The sequence below is a fragment of the Xenopus tropicalis genome, chromosome 8 (assembly GCF_000004195.4).
Source record: "Xenopus tropicalis strain Nigerian chromosome 8, UCB_Xtro_10.0, whole genome shotgun sequence".
Taxonomy (NCBI): domain Eukaryota; kingdom Metazoa; phylum Chordata; class Amphibia; order Anura; family Pipidae; genus Xenopus; species Xenopus tropicalis.
Genome location: NC_030684.2, coordinates 16,017,830 through 16,042,570, shown reverse-complemented (window position 1 = coordinate 16,042,570; position 24,741 = coordinate 16,017,830). Strand labels below are relative to the sequence as shown.

Genomic DNA, 24,741 nt, shown 5'->3' with positions numbered 1-24,741 from the left:
TGTGTCTGTTCCTTTCCCTTCTCTGCACTGCTGGTTCTGACTCCTGATACAACTCCCCAATATCCATTCATTCCTCATTCTCACTGGGTTTTTAGTTATATGTAACTGTCACAGTGTCTGTCTGTCCCTTTCCCTTCTCTGCACTGCTGGTTCTGACTCCTGATACAACTCCCCAATATCCATTCATTCCTCATTCTCACTGGGTTTATAGTTATGTGTAACTGTCACTGTGTCTGTCTGTCCCTTTCCCTTCTCTGCACTGCTGGTTCTGACTCCTGATACAACTCCCCAATATCCATTCATTCCTCATTCTCACTGGGTTTATAGTTATATGTAACTGTCACAGTGTCTGTCTGTCCCTTTCCCTTCTCTGCACTGCTGGTTCTGACTCCTGATACAACTCCCCAATATCCATTCATTCCTCATTCTCACTGGGTTTATATTTATATGTAACTGTCACAGTGTCTGTCTGTCCCTTTCCCTTCTCTGCACTGCTGGTTCTGACTCCTGATACAACTCCCCAATATCCATTCATTCCTCATTCTCACTGGGTTTATAGTTATGTGTAACTGTCACTGTGTCTGTCCCTTTCCCTTCTCTGCACTGCTGGTTCTGACTCCTCATACAACTTTCCAATATCCATTCATTCCTCATTCTCACTGGGTTTATAGTTATATGTAACTGTCACAGTGTCTGTCTGTCCCTTTCCCTTCTCTGCACTGCTGGTTCTGACTCCTGATACAACTCCCCAATATCCATTCATTCCTCATTCTCACTGGGTTTATAGTTATGTGTAACTGTCACTGTGTCTGTCCCTTTCCCTTCTCTGCACTGCTGGTTCTGACTCCTCATACAACTTTCCAATATCCATTCATTCCTCATTCTCACTGGGTTTATAGTTATATGTAACTGTCACAGTGTCTGTCTGTCCCTTTCCCTTCTCTGCACTGCTGGTTCTGACTCCTGGTATAACTCCCCAATTTCCATTCATTCCTCATTCTCACTGGGTTTATAGTTATGTGTAACTGTCACTGTGTCTGTCCCTTTCCCTTCTCTGCACTGCTGGTTCTGACTCCTCATACAACTTCCCAATATCCATTCATTCCTCATTCTCACTGGGTTTATAGTTATGTGTAACTGTCACTGTGTCTGTCCGTCCCTTTCCCTTCTCTGCATTGCTGGTTCTGACTCCAAATACAACTTCCCAATATCAATTAATTCCTTATTCTCACTGGGTTTATAGTTATGTGTAACTGTCACTGTGTCTGTCCGTCCCTTTCCCATCTCTGCACTGCTGGTTCTGACTCCTGATACAACTTCCCAATATCCATTAATTCCTCATTCTCACTGGGTTTATAGTTATGTGTAACTGTCACTGTTTCTGTCTGTCCCTTTCCCTTCTCTGCACTGCTGGTTCCGACTCCTGATACAACTTCCCAATATCCATTCATTCCTCATTCTCACTGGGTTTATAGTTATGTGTAACTGTCACTGTGTCTGTCCGTTCCTTTCCCATCTCTGCACTGCTGGTTCTGACTCCTGATACAACTCCCCAATTTCCATTCATTCCTCATTCTCACTGGGTTTATAGTTATGTGTAACTGTCACTGTTTCTGTCTGTCCCTTTCCCTTCTCTGCAGTGCTGGTTCCGACTCCTGATACAACTTCCCAATATCCATTCATTCCTCATTCTCATTGGGTTTAAAGTAATGTGTAACTCTTACTGTGTGTTTCCCTTTCACTTCTCTACACTGCTGGTTCTGACTCCTGATAAAACTTCCCAATACCCATTCATTCCTCCTTCTCACTGGGTTTATAGTTATGTGTAACTGTCACTGTGTCTGTCTGTCCCTTTTCCTTCTCTGCACTGCTGGTTCTGACTCCTGATACAACTTCCCAATATCAATTAATTCCTCATTCTCACTGGGTTTATAGTTAAGTGTAACTGTCACCGTGTCTCTCTGTCCCTTTATGTTCTCTGCACTGCTGGTTCTGACTCCTGATACAACTTCCCAATATCAATTCATTCCTCATTCTCACTGGGTTTATAGTTATGTGTAACTGTCACAGTGTCTGTCTGTCCCTTTCCCTTCTTTGCACTGCTGGTTCTGACTCCTGATATAACTCCCCAATTTCCATTCATTCCTCATTCTCACTGGGTTTATAGTTATGTGTAACTCTCACTGTGTCTGTCCCTTTCCCTTCTCTGCACTGCTGGTTCTGACTCCTGATACAACTTCCCAATATCAATTAATTCCTTTTTCTCACTGGGTTTATAGTTATGTGTAACTCTCACTGTTTCTGTCCCTTTAACTTCTCTGCACTGCTGGTTCTGACTCCTGACAAAATTTCCCAATACCCATTCATTCCTAATTCTCACTGGGTTTATAGTTATGTGTAACTGTCACTGTGTCTGTCTCTCACTTTCTCTTCTCTGCACTGCTGGTTCTGACTCCTGATACAACTCCCCAATATGCATTCATTCCTCATTCTCACTGGGTTTATAGTTACAGTATGTACTGCCCATCTAAGAGCAAACAAAGCCCATATAAACCTCACTCATCAAAAGGGTACACTTAGGGGTATATTTATCATGCTGTGTAAAAAGTGGAGTAAAACATCCCCGGTGATGTTGTTCATAGCAGCCAATCAGATGCTTTGATTTGGTTTTCTAGCTGTTGAAATCTAATTGCTTATTCGTTGCCCTGGGCTACATCACCGGTAATGCTTCTCTCCACTTTTTACACAGCATGATAACTATACCCCTTAACCTTTAACAGCAGCGCCTGCATTGTTATGTCAATGTGATGAGAGCTGCCTTCCCCCTAGGAAAGTGACAGTTGGTACAGTCCGTTGGTTGCCATTGTGGTGAGAGGTAAGTGTACATCTCCTCTGATAGATGTTTTGCCTAAAAACCCTTATTTTAGCTAAAAAAAGAGGGGCAATAGTTGGGTGACTCCCCCCCCCCAGACTAGGGGATGTTGCTCCTGTCACTGGTTTTAGTGAATTTGGAGAATTTTCCACTAAAATGGGCTTGTTGTCCCCAGTACTGACAGGCTCCTAAGAGTTTTGCCCCTCTGCCCCCGGGTATCTGCCCTGCCCTTATGTACCAACCTGGGTACACAATAAGTACATACAATGTATATACTGCACATCTAAGGGCAAATAAAGCCCATAAAAATTTGTCATATGATGAGAGCTGCCTTCACTCTAGGAAAGTGACAGTTGGTAGAGTCCATTGGTTGCCATTGTGGGGAGAGGTAAGCAAGCATCTCTCCTGTAGTAGATGTTTTGCCTAAAAACCCTTATTTTAGCTAAAAAAGAGGGGCAATAGTTGGGTGACTCCCCCCCCCAGACTAGGGGATGTTGCTCCTGTCAACGATTTTAGTGAATTGGGAGAATTTTCCCCTAAAATGGGCTTTGCAGGCGCCTTTACTCCCAGCGCTGGTTGGGAGACACAGACCCAGGGTTGGGCAGTACTGACAGGCTGCTAAGAGTTTTGCCCCTCTGCCCCCGGGTATCTGCCCTGCCCTTATGTACCAACCTTAATGTGTAACTGAATGTACTTGCACTTACCATGGACACAGGGCCTGATTTACTATTTCTTACTATTGCAGGGGGTAAATCTAAATCAGTGCTTCTGAAATGATGGTGATGCCCCTTAGGGGAATGGTAGCAGCCAATTACTGATTGGTTGCTATTGGCAACTGCAACTTGCATTTAGGCACCTATGTTAGTAAATTAGCCCTAGTACCAATTTAACCCCCTAGGTACCACATGGAATCCCGGCCTGAGTGTCAGTAAGCGTGAGATTTGGGGGAACACTTTGAATGGGGCCCCTGATCCAATGTTGCACCTTAAAAGGGTAAATGCATTATCCGTGAAGCTGACTTGCCCTTTTTATTCCCGTCTCTATACAGATTGCTACAGTGTGTGACTAGACTAGACTTCGGCGCTTATCCACCTTTTTGGATATTTTTTTTTCTGGTTTCTCCTCAGTTCACCTTTTCCACCCTTAGTGAACGAGCCTAGAGGAGAGCCAGCGCCTATTGAGGGGGCCGCTTAGGGTTCCCCGGCCCTGGGCCGGCCGGCCGGCCCCCCCCGGTCCATCTTTTTTTCCAGCACCTGGAGCTCCATTTGAGAGGTAATGTAGCAAATCCAGTTTATGATTTCTCCTACAGCAAGTCTCGCCCGCATGAAAAAATAAATTGTACATAGAACACAGTATTGGGAAATGCTAAAGTGATGTTTTTCATTTTGTCTTCACAGAAACAACATGTTCAAGCGGCTGAAGTGCTGTTTCTCTTGCTTCGGCAAGGTAAGGGCTTCATCTCTTTCTGCTGTAACAGGACATATTTCATTCTGTGGGAAACTTCATGGAGGGGCAAATGGAAAGGGAACACCTAATCACATGACCTGATAGACTGCCCGCAGCTCAGACTAAGGGGCATATTTCATATTTGTGTCTTTTTTGCATTTTTTTTCTACTTCGACTAAACTCACTAACTGCGGATGTTACCATATTTATTTAAAAAAATCTATTTATTAAAAATGTGATCAAAGATCGAAACAACACGAATACCTAAAATTCATCATTTTAACATTTTTTAATGGGTCGCAAAGCTCAAAAAATTAAGACTGGAATAGTTGGAATGTTTCACTATGACACTTCCCAGTGACTTCTACAGGATCTCGCCAGCAAATGTACCGGCAATGTACTTGTAAATTTATAATAATTAGTCCTCCGGCCCCAGCCAACCTCCAATCCGCCTCTGATCCACCCCGTCACCTCCAATTCCCTCCCCCAACTTGCCTCCCTACCCTGCACTGCTAGGTTCACTTGATGTGGGCGGGGATATCATTTCTCCGCCCCTATTTGCATCATGCCCCGTATCCTGGGTGCCGCCCCTTAGCAAACATGCCCCCACCCTGGCCGGTATTAGACATAACAAAAGGTGGAAAGCCTAATTGTGCCCCCAACTATCACTAGTGCTGATTCCGCTTTAGTGTAGGGGATACACAGTGTCATACTTGTGTTTGCACCAAATCCCTCATGTGTCACTCAATACTCACTCCTCCATTTATTGCATTATAGTTTTCCTATTTGTGCATTTATTTTCTCTGATAAAACTTTTTTTCTTCATTACAGAGGAAACGAAAGCGGGCAGATAATCCCACCCCTGAATCTGCCATGGTAAGAACTGGGCAACATCATTTTCCTATGAATCAAAAACAAAACAAGAAGTAATCACACAAGGTTGAGTGTAAAAATATCTCTTACCCACAGTTGTGGTGGGTCCAGGTGCTCATGCCCCAGACCTCTCAGCATAGGGAGCCATCATGGGAAAATCAAAAATAGAAAGGGCAGGCATTCCGGATTTTTTCAACAAAGTTGAGAAATGCAGCAACAAAAGTAGTTTACATTAAAAATGTATAAAATTTATTGGATCCATATGTAAAAACAAGAAGCCTTACGCGTTTCGTACCAAGAGCACATGGAACACCATTTTCCTACCTACTTGTGTTATCAAAGCCGTGTTATTTCCTTGCCTATAGATTTCTATGCTAAATAACCTTGATGCACTATGTACATAGGGGCCAATTTACAGGTATGGGACCCATTATCCAGAATGCTCGGGACCTGGGGTTTTCCGGATAAGGGGTCTTTCCGTAATTCGGATCTCCTACCTAAAGTTGGCTAAAAACATTATTTAAACGGTAATTAAACCCAATAGAATTGTTTTACCTCCAATAAGGAATAAATATATCTTAGTTGGGATCAAGTACAGGTACTGTTTTATTATTACAGAGAAAAGGGAATCATTTAACCATTAAATAAACCCAATAGGGCTGTTCTGCCCCCAATAAGGGGTAATTATATCTTAGTTGGGATCAAGTACAGGTACTGTTTTATTATTACAGAGAAAAGGGAATCATTTAACCATTAAATAAACCCAATAGGGCTGTTCTGCCCCAATAAGGGGTAATTATATCTTAGTTGGGATCAAGTACAGGTACTGTTTTATTATTACAGAGAAAAGGGAATCATTTAACCATTAAATAAACCCAATAGGGCTGTTCTGCCCCCAATAAGGGGTAATTATATCTTAGTTGGGATCAAGTACAAGGTTTTGTTTAATTATTAGAGAGAAAAAGGAAATATTTTTTTAAAATGTGAATTATTTGATTAAAATGGAGTCTATGTGAGATGGCCTTTCCGTAATTCGGAACTTTCTGGATAATGGGTTTCCGGATAAGGGGTCCAATACCTGTATTAAAGTTATCCAAGGAAAATTCAAGATTTTTTTTTTTAAAAACCATGAACGTATAAAACTTTATATGACTTTTTTTGACTGGCAAAAAGTGCGCCAGGTTTAAGCTGGTACCATCATTTGGACCTGGCAACGCCGTTTGCCACGTGAGTAATAAATAATTCAATAATAAAACACCTGTCCCTGAATATTACATATAACTGATTTTAACTTCTTTCTAAAAAGCTCAGTTAATTTGATAACTTGACTTTTATCTCTTTACCAGGAACAACCAGAAATCCCTGGCAAAAACACCTGCCAAGTAAGTAGTAAAAAATATACATGAAATGGTTTGGTTTTTGGTCGTTTAGTGAATTTGTATTGTACCGGGTCTTTTTTAGATACTAAACTACAGAGTTATAGTAAACTGATCAGGTAACTTTATTTCTCTTAGGAGGAGAATACAGAGCCAGACTTGAAGCCGGCGATAGAGAACTGCCGGGTAAGCGTAAGAGGGGAGGAGAGTTGGGGCAAATGAAAATCACCCTATATTTTATACAAGACTGTATATTAGCTTCTTTATTACAACGAGCACATTTTTCTCTTACCTTTTCTTTAATCAGGAGACTCCAGAAATCCTGGACATGAAGATCTGTCAGGTAAGAAAAAATAATAGGGTCACAACAGAGAAAGACATTTTAGATTCACTTTGGGGGGGCAATTTGTTAGGTACCGACAACCAGCGTTGGTGAGTCTGTCCCACCTCCTTATTATGCCCTGTGTTACACAGCAACATACACCTTCTATTTCTCATATATTTATATCAAATAACACTTTCCCAAACTTTGCTTTACTTTCAGCCTTGAGAAATATTTTTACAATCTTTATTTCTGTCTTAAACAGGATGAAGAAGTGACTGGGCAGGAGAGCCCCGACACCGGCCCCTGCCACTCACAGGTAAGCAGAAAATAACACATGAATGAAAAAGATGCATTTTTATCATCTTCTCTGCTGATCTGAGGTTTTCTTTCTTAACCAGGAACCCTTGGAAGAGCAGGAGGACCCTCCAATAAACACCTGCGAGGTACGGGGGCAAAAAGTTTGAAGGAGTCCCAATGTGTTTTTATTTGAGCTACAGGGTTCATGAATAATATCTGTAAAGGATAATATTCATATTTACCTAACAGGGAACCTTATCTACTAACATAGTGTAACTGAGGCTAACTTGCCCAAATGCAGTTGCCCATACCAACCAGTCAGCTTCCGTTACTTAGCGGACTTCTATCTTGTATAAATTAGAAAATGAAAAAAACATGATTGGCTGCTATGATTACATCCACTCATACAATGTAACTCATAGGCTACTGCCAGGAAGGGGAGAGTAGGGGCAAATAAAAATCACCCTATATTTTATGCAAGACTGTATATTAGCTGCTTTAAAACAGAAATAACAGTGTGCAACATCTTTCTCTTACCTTTTTTAATTAGGAGACTCCAGAAATCCTGACAACGGACATCTGTCAGGTAAGGAAAAATAATAGGGTCACAATAGAGAAAAACATTTTAGATTTACTTTGGGGGGGCAATTTGTTTGGGAAAAGCTATAATGCACAAACTGATACCATTTATTAAATGTACTTGCATTTTACTGTCTTTTAACCAGGATTGTGAAGAACCAGCTGAGGCGAGCAGCTACAAGGTAATAACCAAAGACACTGATCATAATTCATTATTTAATTAAAGTAATAAAATTGATTTATTTGATCATATTCTCTACTGAATTGAGTTGATCTTATACAATGATGTTTTCTTGTTTGACTAGGAACCCTTGGAAAGCTGTGAGGAACCTCAGCTAGAGACCTTTGAGGTAAGCAGCAATGAATTGTATTTTGAATGATCATTTTGCCCTCAATATAATATTATAACTTTTTAAACCTATTTGGGCCCCTACATCTCCCAAACTCCTATATAGGCCCCATTCCACCCATGCCTAAATGTTAGTTGTTTCTTAACAGAAAGGCCAGAGCCAAATGTAACAACCATCCACCCCACTACGTAGCTCTGATTTATGGGTAATGCAAATGTAGACGTTTGGGTGTTGCATTTCTTCTTTAATTGTGGGTACAGTTCATTTATTAATATATATTAACTCCCCCAGATACCTCAGGAATATGGCACTAACACCTGCCAGCCTGAACTCTTTGAAAGGGAAATAAATACTCAAACTAATGATACACCAGGAGAATAGTCGCCCGGGATAAAACTCGCTTTACTGCAGGCGACTTAATCTCCCCTCCCACCGGCTAAAGTGCAAATCGCTGGTGGGAAAACACACACGGCGCGGTTACTTTGCCAAGTAGCCTGAAGTTGCCCCTTGAGAAAACGTTGGGCTATTTGGGAAAGTAGCTGTGCCACGTGTTTCCCACCCGCAATTTGCACATTAGCCAGCGGGAGGGGCACAAGGGCTGGTTTGTCACCCACGGTAGCCAAGATTTATCACAAGTGACAAAACATCCCGTGTGTAATTACCCTAAAGCCTTTAATACGGTTTGTGCTAAAGGTTTCAGTGCATTTTTTTATCATAGCCTTAATTATATTTTCTGAAAAGCATTTTGTTGCAAGATTAATGAATGAAAAAGATGCATTTTTATCATTTTCTCTGCTGATCTGAGGTTTTCTTTCTTAACCAGGAACCCTTGGAAGAGCAGGAGGACCCTCCAATCAACACCTGCGAGGTACGGGGGCCTAAATGTTTGCAGGGGTCCCAATGTGTTTTTATTTGAGCTACAGGGTTCATGAATAATATCTGTAAAGGATAATATTCATATTTACCTAACAGGGAACCTTATCTACTAACATAGTGTAACTGAGGCTAACTTGCCCAAATGCAGTTGCCCATACCAACCAGTCAGCATCTGTTACTTAGCGGTCTTCTATCTTGTATAAATTAGAAAATGAAAAAAACATGATTGGCTGCTATGATTACATACCCTCATACATTGTAACTCATAGGCTATTGCCGGGGAGGGGAGAGTAGGGGCAAATAAAAATCACCCTATATTTTATGTAAGACTGTATATTAGCTTCTTTAAAACAGAAATAACACTGTGCAACATCTTTCTCTTACCTTTTTTTAATCAGGAGACTCCAGAAATCCTGGACATGAAGATCTGTCAGGTAAGAAAAAATAATAGGGTCACAACAGAGAAAGACATTTTAGATTCACTTTGGGGGGGCAATTTGTTAGGTACCGACAACCAGCGTTGGTGAGTCTGTCCCACCTCCTTATTATGCCCTGTGTTACACAGCAACATACATCTTCTATTTCTCATATATTTATATCAAATAACACTTTCCCACACTTTGCTTGACTTTCAGCCTTGAGAAATATTTTTACAATCTTTATTTCTGTCTTAAACAGGATGAAGAAGTGACTGGGCAGGAGAGCCCTGCCACCAGCCCCTGCCACTCACAGGTAAGCAGAAAATAACACATGAATGAAAAAGATGCATTTTTATCATCTTCTCTGCTGATCTGAGGTTTTCTTTCTTAACCAGGAACCCTTGGAAGAGCAGGAGGACCCTCGAATCAACACCTGTGAGGTACGGGGGCCTAAATGTTTGCAGGGGTCCCAATGTGTTTTTATTTGAGCTACAGGGTTCATGAATAATATCTGTAAAGGATAATATTCATATTTACCTAACAGGGAACCTTATCTACTAACATAGTGTAACTGAGGCTAACTTGCCCAAATGCAGTTGCCCATACCAACCAGTCAGCATCTGTTACTTAGCGGTTTTCTATCTTGTATAAATTATAAAATAAAAAAAATATGATTGGCTGCTATGATTACATCCACTCCTACAATGTAACTCATAGGCTACTGCCGGGGAGGGGAGAGTAGGGGCAAATAAAAAATAACCCCATATTTTATGCAAGACTGTATATTAGCTTTTTTAAAATGGAAATTACAACGTGCAACATCTTTCTCTTACCTTTTTTAATCAGGAGACTCCAGAAATCGTCGACACGGAGAGCTGTCAGGTAAGGAAAAATAATAGGGTCACAATAGAGAAATAAATTTTAGATTCACTTTGGGGGGGCAATTTGTTAGGCACCGACGACTTCCCAAACTTTTGCTTGGGAAAAGCTATAATGCACAAACTGATACCATTTATTAAATGTACTTGCATTTTACTGTCTTTTAACCAGGATTGTGAAGAACCAGCTGAGGCGAGCAGCTACAAGGTAATAACCAATGAGAGAAAAAAGACACTGATCATAATTCATTATATAATTAAAGTAATTAAACAGATGTATTTGATCATATTCTCTACTGAAATGAGTTGATCTTATACAATGATGTTTTCTTCTTTAACTAGGAACCCTTGGAAAGCTGTGAGGAACCTCAGCTAGAGACGTTTGAGGTAAGCAGCAATGAATTGTATTTTGAATGATCATTTTGCCCTCAATATAATATTATAGCTTTTTAAACCTATTTGGGCCCCTACATCTCCCAAACTCCTATATAGGCCCCATTCCACCCATGCCTAAATGTTAGTTGTTTCTTAATAGAAAGGCCAGAGCCAAATGTAACAACCATCCACCCCACTACGTAGCTCTGATTTATGGGTAATGCAAATGTAGATGTTTGGGTGTTGCATTTCTTCTCTAATTGTGGGTACAGTTCATTTATTAACATATATTAACAATAGCAAAAGATATTTTAAAAGAATATCAAATGCAAATTCACTTTGGGGAGGCAATTTGTTGACTTCAGCGTTGGTGAGTCTGTCCCACCTCCTTATTATGCCCTGTGTTACACAGCAACATACACCTTCTATTTCTCATATATTTATATCAAATAACACTTTTACACACTTTGCTTTACTTTTAGCCATAAAAATTTGTTTTACAATATTTTTCTGTTTTAAACAGGAGGAAGACGTGACTGGGCAGGAGAGCCCCGACACCGGCCCCTGCCACTCACAGGTAAGCAGAAAACAACACATGAATAAAAAAAAATGCATTTTTATCATCTTCTCTGCTGATCTGAGGTTTTCCTTCTTAACCAGGAACCCTTGGAAGAGAGTGGAGACCCTCCAATCAACACCTGTGAGGTACGGGGGCCAAAAAGTTTGCAGGGGTCCCAATGTGTTTTAATTTGAGCTACAGGGTTCATGAACAAAATCTGTAAAGGATAATAATCATATTTACCTAACAGGGAACCTTATCTACTAACATAGTGTAACTGAGGCTAACTTGCCCAAATGCAGTTGCCCATACCAACCAGTCAGCATCTGTTACTTAGCGGTCTTCTATCTTGTATAAATTAGAAAATGAAAAGAATATGATTGGCTCCTATGATTGCATCCACTCATACAATGTAACTCATAGGCTACTGCCGGGGAGGGGAGAGTAGGGGCAAATAAAAATCACCCTATATTTTATACAAGACTGTATATTAGCTTCTTTATTACAACGTGGAACATCTTTCTCTTACCTTTTCTTTATTAAGGAGACTCCAGAAATCCTGGAACCGGACATCTGCCAGGTAAGAAAAAATAATAGGGTCACAATAGAGATAGACATTTTAGATTCACTTTAGGGGGGCAATTTGTGAACACGGGCTGGGAGTCCGACCCCATGTCCCTAAATACTTGATGTGCCGGCGCCCCGAGCCATTGCGCTGCCTTGGGTTTAGGCAAACAGAGTGGATTTTGGTGGGAAACTCCTGAGTATAGCTCCAGCCAACACAATGGCTCCAGGTGCAGGCACGGCAATAAGCTTTTTAGGGTACAGGGGGAAGATATTCAGCCTGAGTTTAAGCTCAGGCCGAGAATCCACCACATCTGCCATTCCCCCTATACAAGTAAATAAGCACCACTGTGTCGGGCTCATTTACAGCCTCAAGTTGTGGTTGAGCAAAAAATGGTGCAGTTAATGCACAAACTGATACCATTTATTAAATATTCTTGCATTTTTCTGTCTTTTAACCAGGATTGTGAAGAACAAGCTGAGGCGAGCAGCTACAAGGTAATAACCAATGAGAGAAAGAAGACACTGATCATAATTCATTATATAATTAAATTAATTGAACAGATGTATTTGATCATATTCTCTACTGAAGTGAGTTGATCTTATACAATGATGTTTTCTTCTTTAACTAGGAACCCTTGGAAAGCTGTGAGGAACCTCAGCTAGCGACCACTGAGGTAAGCAGCAATGAATTAAATAGCAATTTAAATGGCAATTTAAGCCCCCTCTGACTAACACTTACATTGGGGGGGTTAGGTTCTGCAGAGTTTGCAGCCACCAATCAAATGCACAAGTAAGGGAGCAGGGAGCCACTGGGGCTCTGTTCTTACTAATGTTGTAAAACTGTATTTATATTTCCCAGGAGTCACCGATGGAAACTGGCCCCGACACCGGCCAAACAGAGAGCTCAGCAACGAAACTGAGCGAGGAGGAGGTGAAGGAGATTGAGGAGGTTTGAGCTGAATTTAATATTTTTTCTCTCAATATATCATTAAACCATTTTAAACCTATTCGGGCCCCCTATCCCACCACATCATACAAACTCTTATGTAAGTCCCATTCCACTCTTACCTGAATGTCAAATGCACAAGTGCTCAGTGGGGCAGTTGGTCACCACTTTGTGCCTCCGTTACAGCCTCTCAGACCTTCCACATCTCTCATTGCCCTTCTAGAAAATGCAGACTAAAGCCAAGATCCAGGCTTCACTATACATAGTCCTGCAATCAGAGGATTTTTTCTCCGTTAGCTGGGGATTTATTTTAAGAATGAATGAATCCTTTCCTTGTTCTACAAAATACAATGTTAGCAGTTCCGCAAAATGAGTTGCTCTGATTAAACACTTTTTTCTCTTCCTCAGGAGGATAACATCACCCCACTCTCGGAGAAATACCCAGTAAGTAGCTGTAAAGCTGTATTTTGCCACAACATTCACAGTTTGGCTTCCATTTTCCAGCCCCCAGCCTTCCACCCTCTGTTTCACCCAAGTTCCTCCTATACCTTCTGTGCTTCTCACATGTTACAAAGGTTATTTGTCCAGCTGAATAATATTAGTTTGATTATCACATTATTAAATACAATGTTATTTTTCAGGAGCCCGGGAGGTATTTGAAGCTAGGGGAGCCAATCGGGCAGGACCCCAACGGAGTCGTCTACATTGTAAGATATTTTATTCAGTGTTAAAATGAGTCACTTTGTGTCATGCTTTTGGGTAATTCTGTCCATTGGTTGTGCTCTCTACAGCTTTGTTCTTTCCATATTTACATGCTACTGTATAGCTTTTTGCTTTCCCATAGCGTTCCGTTAGTAATGATCACTGAGCTTCTTTCCCTACTTTTGTAACAGGGATGGCACCAAAGAAAACAACGGGAAGTGGCCATAATTATAATTCAACATCAGAAGGTAATGTGTCTTCATGATTACTCTAATTAGATACTAATTAGTCTTTTGTTATACCTACATTATGGTTATCAGTAGAAAGAGAACTTGCTAACCAAATACAGTCAGTGAAATACCCTGGCCCCTAATAACTATGTAACAGTAAAATAACAAATGCAGTTTGATATAAAAGAACACAAGGGGTCTCGGTCATATTATACAATACTCAAGTAGGGATATTACAAAGCTGTCATTTTTCATAACGACAAGTTAGGTTGGGGTGTTTGAAACTGTTATTGTATCCATTTTATTTACCTTGTTTCTTTTGTTTGAAACTAGAAGCAACAGGAGATCGAAAAAGAAGTCGGAATCCTTCAAATCGTATCTGGCCACCGGAACATCGTCGACTTCTATGGGGCCTTTTATCATAAGGCCTCATCGAAACATGGAGGACTATGGGTAAGGAAGTTTTGATTCAGAGAGGTTACACATTTATGCAGCAAACATGCCAATTGTAACTGATCTAATACACAAGCTAGCATTTTGGATCCATACATGATCCAGTTTGGTAAGAAAGAGTCAGATTTAGCTGATACTGCAGTCCCCCCAAGACTTAAAGCCACAAAGCCTTTTCCTCGGGTTCCCAATAAAATTGTAGGTAACTAAAATAGTTGGCCAAATATTCTTTCTTTTTCTTCTAGATTGCTACAGAGCTTTGTACCGGTGCGACTGTAGAAGAGCTAATTGCCACCAAAAGGACCTTAGGCGAAAGATGGATCGCCTATATTTGCAAGAATGTGATAACGGTAGGTCACCTGTTAAACTCCTTCCTGCTATTCTGCATATTTCTAATTAATCAAAGAGTACAAAATATTTATATACTTACTTTTGCTTTCTTGATTTCTCAGGGCCTTAACCATCTGGAAGAGAAGAATATAATCCATCACGACATCAAGCCCGAACACATTGTCATCTCCTCATCCGGAGAGGTGAAGATCGGTAAGCGACACAAGGATATTTTTTTCTCCGTGGTGTTTACTGCTGGCTTGTATTTCTAACTAAATATTCCTGCTTTTGTCATACAATTTTAGGCGAGTTTTGCTTTGCGACCATCGGAGGAAGGAGCGCCAGCACTTCGGGGACCATGGCATACATGGCTCCGGAAGTACTGGCTCATTTTGCCCAAAACAGCGGCGAATATGACCATAAGGTATTGTCATGTCTTCTCTCTTTTTAGCTTAGAGTTAGGGGCATATTTAGCAAAATGTGAGATTACACAGAAAAACTCACTTTCTATTCATTCCTATGGGATTTTTAGAAGCCAATTTATCAATGAATGAAAGTTAGAACTCACCATTTGATAAATACACTTCTAAAAATCCCATAGAAAGGAATAGAACGTGGGTGAGTTTTATATATTAAGCTTTAAACTATGTCACTTACACAGGGTGAACTGCGTGTAAATGTTCCACTCGCTTTACTTACCCCTCTCATAACAGAGAATCCAGAGCCGTAATGTGGTTTCTGTGATACGAGAATCTGAAATGAGAGAGTGAAATGCATTTTAAGTGCAGGACACAAGAATAATAGAAACCAACTCCATTAGACTGCTTATGCTTTATGGGGATGTCACACTCCATGTAACACTCAAGACTCTCAGTTTGGGGTATTTGGGGACATTTTCTAGACATAAAAGTCACAGCAATTCACTACTGGATTATAGGCTTCTAATGGATTTCTTATTGTGCAAGCCAAATAGAATCACTATCAGGGTGTGGGTGGATAGGTATCAGAAGTATCCAAATCATCTGCAACTGCAATTATTTTCATGTACTCTGTGTATAATCTTCTCTAATACTCGTCTTTTCCCCCATATTGTAATATCCAGGCTGACATCTGGTCACTAGGGATTGCAGCCATTCAAATGGCGGAAGGACATCTCCGTAAGTAAACCCTAGAGTGTGTGTGTGTGTGTGTGTGTACTGTACTGCATGTAGAACTGTTAGTAGAATGGGCAGGGGGCATTTATGTGTCACGCCGTAACATAGAGTATTATTAAATATAAAAATCAAAGGGGGTGATATACTAGCATTTTAATTTGCTGTGTTTCCATAATACACAATTTTTTGAGGTAAAGAAACTGGAATTTTTTCAGAATTTGACTTTTCAAACTTGAAAATGTACCCATTTAATAAGAATTTAAAACAGAAATGTAAATTGGTAACTAAAACCTGGCAAGTACCTTTCTAGTGTAAAAATGTCAATTTAAGTAAATCGCCCCCAAATGTTGTATTCATCAGTCATCATGTTTTTGTGTTGTATCTTTACATCCCAGCATTCAGAAGACTTCCCAAGCAGAAGCTGATCCAGCGAATAACAACTGGTCCAGTTCCATCATTACCATCAAGGGGCAATTGGTGAGTCCCTTTTACTAGAATAGCAAAAGGCAGCAAGAGGGTAGAATAGGCAGTTAGGTGGGGAGGGTGGGGAAATGGAATAGGCAGTTAGGTGGGGAGGGTGGGGAAATGGAATAGGCAGTTAGGTGGGGAGGGTGGGGAAATGGAAAGCGTGTAAGAAGGTGTGTGAATGAGTCAGGAAAGGTGGAGAAATGGGCAAGGTAGACTTTATGGTGAGGGGGACATTGGGATATGACATAAAGTAAGGATGGGGAAGGGATAAATGGGAAATAAGTGAGGGCAGGTAAATGCTGTGAGATGCCATAGGCAGTGGCTATTTATTGGGCTGGGGGGCTGTTTTGGCCTCTGTGGATATGAAATGCCAGGGCCTATTTTGTATCCCAGTCCGGGCTGAAATAAGGGTGAAGGTGATGCGTAATATGTGTAGCTCTATGCGCAAACGCAGACTCTCGTGCTGAGCTTGAGCTCTTGGGGCCGGTATCTGGCAGCCAATACAAGCCGGGCTAAGATATAGGCAAAACCAGAGAGACAGTAATTTGGTCACAGGTAAATGTACCCTTATAATTCAGGGTTCATAAGTAAGTGCAATAGCCCCCCATTTCAGGCAGAGCAGTGGAACCCTTAGAAGGGAAGGGGCTCACCCCCTATTGCTGCCTGTGCTGTGATTGGGTTGGGTACAGAGCGGCAGGATCAGGGAGTCGTCACACTGTGAACTCTGGGAAATGTAACACAAACAATTATCATTTTACCACCGTTTTTTTTTCCAGGAGTGACGAGTTCCCTTTCTGTACCCAACCCAATCACAGCACAGGCAGCAATAGGGGGTGAGCCCCTTCCCTTCTAAGGGTTCCACTGCTCTGCCTGAAATGGGGGGCTATTGCACTTACTTATGAACCCTGAATTATAAGGGTACATTTACCTGTGACCAAATTACTGTCTCTCTGGTTTTGCCTATATCTTAGCCCGGCTTGTATTGGCTGCCAGATACCGGCCCCAAGAGCTCAAGCTCAGCACGAGAGTCTGCGTTTGCGCATAGAGCTACACATATTACGCATCACCTTCACCCTTATTTCAGCCCGGACTGGGATACAAAATAGGCCCTGGCATTTCATATCCACAGAGGCCAAACAGCCCCCCAGCCCAATAAATAGCCACTGCCTATGGCATCTCACAGCATTTACCTGCCCTCACTTATTTCCCATTTATCCCTTCCCCATCCTTACTTTATGTCATATCCCAATGTCCCCCTCACCATAAAGTCTACCTTGCCCATTTCTCCACCTTTCCTGACTCATTCACACACCTTCTTACACGCTTTCCATTTCCCCACCCTCCCCACCTAACTGCCTATTCCATTTCCCCACCCTCCCCACCTAACTGCCTATTCCATTTCCCCACCCTCCCCACCTAACTGCCTATTCTACCCTCTTGCTGCCTTTTGCTATTCTAGTGAAAGGGACTCACCAATTGCCCCTTGATGGTAATGATGGAACTGGACCAGTTGTTATTCGCTGGATCAGCTTCTGCTTGGGAAGTCTTCTGAATGCTGGGATGTAAAGATACAACACAAAAACATGATGACTGATGAATACAACATTTGGGGGCGATTTACTTAAATTGACATTTTTACACTAGAAAGGTACTTGCCAGGTTTTAGTTACCAATTTACATTTCTGTTTTAAATTCTATTAAATGGGTAATTTTCAAGTTTGAAAAGTCAAATTCTGAAAAAATTCCAGTTTCTTTACCTCAAAAATTGTGTATTATGGAAACACAGCAAATTAAAATGCCTAGTATATCACCCCCTTTGATTTTTATATTTAATAATACTCTATGTTACGGCGTGACACATAAATGCCCCCTGCCCATTCTACTAACATTCTACATGCAGTACAGTACAACACACACACACACACACTCTAGGGTTTACTTACGGAGATGTCCTTCCGCCATTTGAATGGCTGCAATCCCTAGTGACCAGATGTCAGCCTGGATATTACAATATGGGGAAAAGACGAGTATTAGAGAAGATTATACACAGAGTACATGAAATAATTGCAGTTGCAGATGATTTGGATACTTCTGATACCTATCCACCCACACCCTGATAGTGATTCTATTTGGCTTGCACAATAAGAAATCCATTAGAAGCCTAAATCCAGTAGTGAATTGCTGTGACTTTTATGTCTAGAAAATGTCCCCAAATACCCCAAACTGAGAGTCTTGAGTGTTACATGGAGTGTGACATCCCCATAAAGCATAAGCAGTCTAATGGAGTTGGTTTCTATTATTCTTGTGTCCTGCACTTAAAATGCATTTCACTCTCCTCCATTTCAGATTCTCGTATCACAGAACCACATTACGGCTCTGGATTCTCTGTTATGAGAGGGGTAAGTAAAGCGAGTGGAACATTTACACGCAGTTCACCCTGTGTAAGTGACATAGTTTAAAGCTTAATATATAAAAACTCGCCCACGTTCTATTCCTTTCTATGGGATTTTTAGAAGTGTATTTATCAAATGGTGAGTTCTAACTTTCATTCATTGATAAATTGGCTTCTAAAAATCCATAGGAATGAATAGAAAGTGAGTTTTTCTGTGTAATCTCAACATTTTGCTAAATATGCCCCTAACTCTAAGCTAAAAAGAGAGAAGACATGACAATACCTTATGGTCATATTCGCCGCTGTTTTGGGCAAAATGAGCCAGTACTTCCGGAGCCATGTATGCCATGGTCCCCGAAGTGCTGGCGCTCCTTCCTCCGATGGTCGCAAAGCAAAACTCGCCTAAAATTGTATGACAAAAGCAGGAATATTTAGTTAGAAATACAAGCCAGCAGTAAACACCACGGAGAAAAAAATATCCTTGTGTCGCTTACCGATCTTCACCTCTCCGGATGAGGAGATGACAATGTGTTCGGGCTTGATGTCGTGATGGATTATATTCTTCTCTTCCAGATGGTTAAGGCCCTGAGAAATCAAGAAAGCAAAAGTAAGTATATAAATATTTTGTACTCTTTGATTAATTAGAAATATGCAGAATAGCAGGAAGGAGTTTAACAGGTGACCTACCGTTATCACATTCTTGCAAATATAGGCGATCCATCTTTCGCCTAAGGTCCTTTTGGTGGCAATTAGCTCTTCTACAGTCGCACCGGTACAAAGCTCTGTAGCAATCTAGAAGAAAAAGAAAGAATATTTGGCCAACTATTTTAGTTACCTACAATTTTATTGGAACCCGAGGAAAAGGCTTTGTGGCTTTAAGTCTTGGGGGGACTGCAGTATCAGCTAATCTGACTCTTTCTTACCAAACTGGATCATGTATGGATTCCAAAATGCTAGCTTGTGTAGTAGATCAGTTACAATTGGCATGTTTGCTGCATAAATGTGTAACCTCTCTGAATCAAAACTTCCTTACCCATAGTCCTCCATGTGTTTCGATGAGGCCTTATGATAAAAGGCCCCATAGAAGTCGACGATGTTCCGGTGGCCAGATACGATTTGAAGGATTCGACTTCTTTTTCGATCTCCTGTTGCTTCTAGTTTCAAACAAAAGAAACAAGGTAAATAAAATGGATACAATAACAGTTTCAAACACCCCAACCTAACTTGTCGTTATGAAAAATGACAGCTTTGTAATATCCCTACTTGAGTATTGTAATAATATGACCGAGACCCCTTGTGTTCTTTTATATCAAACTGCATTTGTTATTTTACTGTTACATAGTTATTAGGGGCCAGGGTATTTCACTGACTGTATTTGGTTAGCAAGTTCTCTTTCTACTGATAACCATAATGTAGGTATAACAAAGACTAATTAGTATCTAATTAGAGTAATCAATGAAGACACATTACCTTCTGATGTTGAATTATAATTATGGCCACTTCCCGTTGTTTTCTTTGGTGCCATCCTGTTACAAAAGTAGGGAAAGAAGCTCAGTGATCATTACTAACGGAACGCTATGGGAAAGCAAAAAGCTATACAGTAGCATGTAAATATGGAAAGAACAAAGCTGTAGAGAGCACAACCCAATGGACAGAATTACCCAAAAGCATGACACAAAGTGACTCATTTTAACACTGAATAAAATATCTTACAATGTAGACGACTCCGTTGGGGTCCTGCCCGATTGGCTCCCCTAGCTTCAAATACCTCCCGGGCTCCTGAAAAATAACATTGTATTTAATAATGTGATAATCAAACTAATATTATTCAGCTGGAACAAATAACCTTTGTAACATGTGAGAAGCACAGAAGGTATAGGAGGAACTTGGGTGAAACAGAGGGTGGAAGGCTGGGGGCTGGAAAATGGAAGCCAAACTGTGAATGTTGTGGCAAAATACAGCTTTACAGCTACTTACTGGGTATTTCTCCGAGAGTGGGGTGATGTTATCCTCCTGAGGAAGAGAAAAAAGTGTTTAATCAGAGCAACTCATTTTGCGGAACTGCTAACATTGTATTTTGTAGAACAAGGAAAGGATTCATTCATTCTTAAAATAAATCCCCAGCTAACGGAGAAAAAATCCTCTGATTGCAGGACTATGTATAGTGAAGCCTGGATCTTGGCTTTAGTCTGCATTTTCTAGAAGGGCAATGAGAGATGTGGAAGGTCTGAGAGGCTGTAACGGAGGCACAAAGTGGTGACCAACTGCCCCACTGAGCACTTGTGCATTTGACATTCAGGTAAGAGTGGAATGGGACTTACATAAGAGTTTGTATGATGTGGTGGGATAGGGGGCCCGAATAGGTTTAAAATGGTTTAATGATATATTGAGAGAAAAAATATTAAATTCAGCTCAAACCTCCTCAATCTCCTTCACCTCCTCCTCGCTCAGTTTCGTTGCTGAGCTCTCTGTTTGGCCGTGTCGGGGCCAGTTTCCATCGGTGACCCTGGGAAATATAAATACAGTTTTACAACATTAGTAAGAACAGAGCCCCAGTGGCTCCCTGCTCCCTTACTTGTGCATTTGATTGGTGGCTGCAAACTCTGCAGAACCTAACCCCCCCAATGTAAGTGTTAGTCAGAGGGGGCTTAAATTGCCATTTAAATTGCTATTTAATTCATTGCTGCTTACCTCAGTGGTCGCTAGCTGAGGTTCCTCACAGCTTTCCAAGGGTTCCTAGTTAAAGAAGAAAACATCATTGTATAAGATCAACTCACTTCAGTAGAGAATATGATCAAATACATCTGTTCAATTAATTTAATTATATAATGAATTATGATCAGTGTCTTCTTTCTCTCATTGGTTATTACCTTGTAGCTGCTCGCCTCAGCTTGTTCTTCACAATCCTGGTTAAAAGACAGAAAAATGCAAGAATATTTAATAAATGGTATCAGTTTGTGCATTAACTGCACCATTTTTTGCTCAACCACAACTTGAGGCTGTAAATGAGCCCGACACAGTGGTGCTTATTTACTTGTATAGGGGGAATGGCAGATGTGGTGGATTCTCGGCCTGAGCTTAAACTCAGGCTGAATATCTTCCCCCTGTACCCTAAAAAGCTTATTGCCGTGCTGCACCTGGAGCCATTGTGTTGGCTGGAGCTATACTCAGGAGTTTCCCACCAAAATCCACTCTGTTTGCCTAAACCCAAGGCAGCGCAATGGCTCGGGGCGCCGGCACATCAAGTATTTAGGGACATGGGGTCGGACTCCCAGCCCGTGTTCACAAATTGCCCCCCTAAAGTGAATCTAAAATGTCTATCTCTATTGTGACCCTATTATTTTTTCTTACCTGGCAGATGTCCGGTTCCAGGATTTCTGGAGTCTCCTTAATAAAGAAAAGGTAAGAGAAAGATGTTCCACGTTGTAATAAAGAAGCTAATATACAGTCTTGTATAAAATATAGGGTGATTTTATTTGCCCCTACTCTCCCCTCCCCGGCAGTAGCCTATGAGTTACATTGTATGAGTGGATGCAATCATAGGAGCCAATCATATTCTTTTCATTTTCTAATTTATACAAGATAGAAGACCGCTAAGTAACAGATGCTGACTGGTTGGTATGGGCAACTGCATTTGGGCAAGTTAGCCTCAGTTACACTATGTTAGTAGATAAGGTTCCCTGTTAGGTAAATATGATTATTATCCTTTACAGATTTTGTTCATGAACCCTGTAGCTCAAATTAAAACACATTGGGACCCCTGCAAACTTTTTGGCCCCCGTACCTCACAGGTGTTGATTGGAGGGTCTCCACTCTCTTCCAAGGGTTCCTGGTTAAGAAGGAAAACCTCAGATCAGCAGAGAAGATGATAAAAATGCATTTTTTTTATTCATGTGTTGTTTTCTGCTTACCTGTGAGTGGCAGGGGCCGGTGTCGGGGCTCTCCTGCCCAGTCACGTCTTCCTCCTGTTTAAAACAGAAAAATATTGTAAAACAAATTTTTATGGCTAAAAGTAAAGCAAAGTGTGTAAAAGTGTTATTTGATATAAATATATGAGAAATAGAAGGTGTATGTTGCTGTGTAACACAGGGCATAATAAGGAGGTGGGACAGACTCACCAACGCTGAAGTCAACAAATTGCCTCCCCAAAGTGAATTTGCATTTGATATTCTTTTAAAATATCTTTTGCTATTGTTAATATATGTTAATAAATGAACTGTACCCACAATTAGAGAAGAAATGCAACACCCAAACATCTACATTTGCATTACCCATAAATCAGAGCTACGTAGTGGGGTGGATGGTTGTTACATTTGGCTCTGGCCTTTCTATTAAGAAACAACTAACATTTAGGCATGGGTGGAATGGGGCCTATATAGGAGTTTGGGAGATGTAGGGCCCAAATAGGTTTAAAAAGCTATAATATTATATTGAGGGCAAAATGATCATTCAAAATACAATTCATTGCTGCTTACCTCAAACGTCTCTAGCTGAGGTTCCTCACAGCTTTCCAAGGGTTCCTAGTTAAAGAAGAAAACATCATTGTATAAGATCAACTCATTTCAGTAGAGAATATGATCAAATACATCTGTTTAATTACTTAATTATATAATGAATTATGATCAGTGTCTTTTTCTCTCATTGGTTATTACCTTGTAGCTGCTCGCCTCAGCTGGTTCTTCACAATCCTGGTTAAAAGACAGTAAAATGCAAGTACATTTAATAAATGGTATCAGTTTGTGCATTATAGCTTTTCCCAAGCAAAAGTTTGGGAAGTCGTCGGTGCCTAACAAATTGCCCCCCCAAAGTGAATCTAAAATTTATTTCTCTATTGTGACCCTATTATTTTTCCTTACCTGACAGCTCTCCGTGTCGACGATTTCTGGAGTCTCCTGATTAAAAAAGGTAAGAGAAAGATGTTGCACGTTGTAATTTCCATTTTAAAAAAAGCTAATATACAGTCTTGCATAAAATATGGGGTTATTTTTTATTTGCCCCTACTCTCCCCTCCCCGGCAGTAGCCTATGAGTTACATTGTAGGAGTGGATGTAATCATAGCAGCCAATCATATTTTTTTATTTTATAATTTATACAAGATAGAAAACCGCTAAGTAACAGATGCTGACTGGTTGGTATGGGCAACTGCATTTGGGCAAGTTAGCCTCAGTTACACTATGTTAGTAGATAAGGTTCCCTGTTAGGTAAATATGAATATTATCCTTTACAGATATTATTCATGAACCCTGTAGCTCAAATAAAAACACATTGGGACCCCTGCAAACATTTAGGCCCCCGTACCTCACAGGTGTTGATTCGAGGGTCCTCCTGCTCTTCCAAGGGTTCCTGGTTAAGAAAGAAAACCTCAGATCAGCAGAGAAGATGATAAAAATGCATCTTTTTCATTCATGTGTTATTTTCTGCTTACCTGTGAGTGGCAGGGGCTGGTGGCAGGGCTCTCCTGCCCAGTCACTTCTTCATCCTGTTTAAGACAGAAATAAAGATTGTAAAAATATTTCTCAAGGCTGAAAGTCAAGCAAAGTGTGGGAAAGTGTTATTTGATATAAATATATGAGAAATAGAAGATGTATGTTGCTGTGTAACACAGGGCATAATAAGGAGGTGGGACAGACTCACCAACGCTGGTTGTCGGTACCTAACAAATTGCCCCCCCAAAGTGAATCTAAAATGTCTTTCTCTGTTGTGACCCTATTATTTTTTCTTACCTGACAGATCTTCATGTCCAGGATTTCTGGAGTCTCCTGATTAAAAAAAGGTAAGAGAAAGATGTTGCACAGTGTTATTTCTGTTTTAAAGAAGCTAATATACAGTCTTACATAAAATATAGGGTGATTTTTATTTGCCCCTACTCTCCCCTCCCCGGCAATAGCCTATGAGTTACAATGTATGAGGGTATGTAATCATAGCAGCCAATCATGTTTTTTTCATTTTCTAATTTATACAAGATAGAAGACCGCTAAGTAACAGATGCTGACTGGTTGGTATGGGCAACTGCATTTGGGCAAGTTAGCCTCAGTTACACTATGTTAGTAGATAAGGTTCCCTGTTAGGTAAATATGAATATTATCCTTTACAGATATTATTCATGAACCCTGTAGCTCAAATAAAAACACATTGGGACCCCTGCAAACATTTAGGCCCCCGTACCTCGCAGGTGTTGATTGGAGGGTCCTCCTGCTCTTCCAAGGGTTCCTGGTTAAGAAAGAAAACCTCAGATCAGCAGAGAAAATGATAAAAATGCATCTTTTTCATTCATTAA

General features: G+C 40.7%; 3 protein-coding genes across 4 annotated transcripts in view; 2 read left to right on the top strand and 1 right to left on the bottom strand.

The window, feature by feature from the left end:
- Positions 1–24,741, top strand: part of LOC101734594 (coiled-coil domain-containing protein 77-like) — a 597,836-nt gene that overhangs the window by 254,008 nt on the left and 319,087 nt on the right. The gene's annotated exons all lie outside the window — the stretch shown is intronic.
- Positions 1–24,741, bottom strand: part of LOC101730989 (coiled-coil domain-containing protein 77) — a 606,394-nt gene that overhangs the window by 384,418 nt on the left and 197,235 nt on the right. The gene's annotated exons all lie outside the window — the stretch shown is intronic.
- Positions 12,431–24,741, top strand: part of LOC108645372 (serine/threonine-protein kinase mig-15-like) — a 429,797-nt gene continuing 417,486 nt past the window's right edge. Inside the window, exons 1-11 of the mRNA XM_031892193.1 lie at positions 12,431–12,466; positions 12,652–12,741; positions 13,147–13,182; positions 13,380–13,445; positions 13,632–13,688; positions 14,004–14,123; positions 14,366–14,470; positions 14,573–14,663; positions 14,756–14,874; positions 15,553–15,607; positions 16,000–16,081. Coding sequence (XP_031748053.1) covers positions 12,661–12,741; positions 13,147–13,182; positions 13,380–13,445; positions 13,632–13,688; positions 14,004–14,123; positions 14,366–14,470; positions 14,573–14,663; positions 14,756–14,874; positions 15,553–15,607; positions 16,000–16,081 — 812 coding nt within the window. The 5' untranslated portion in view covers positions 12,431–12,466; positions 12,652–12,660. The remainder of the gene's footprint in view (positions 12,467–12,651; positions 12,742–13,146; positions 13,183–13,379; positions 13,446–13,631; positions 13,689–14,003; positions 14,124–14,365; positions 14,471–14,572; positions 14,664–14,755; positions 14,875–15,552; positions 15,608–15,999; positions 16,082–24,741) is intronic.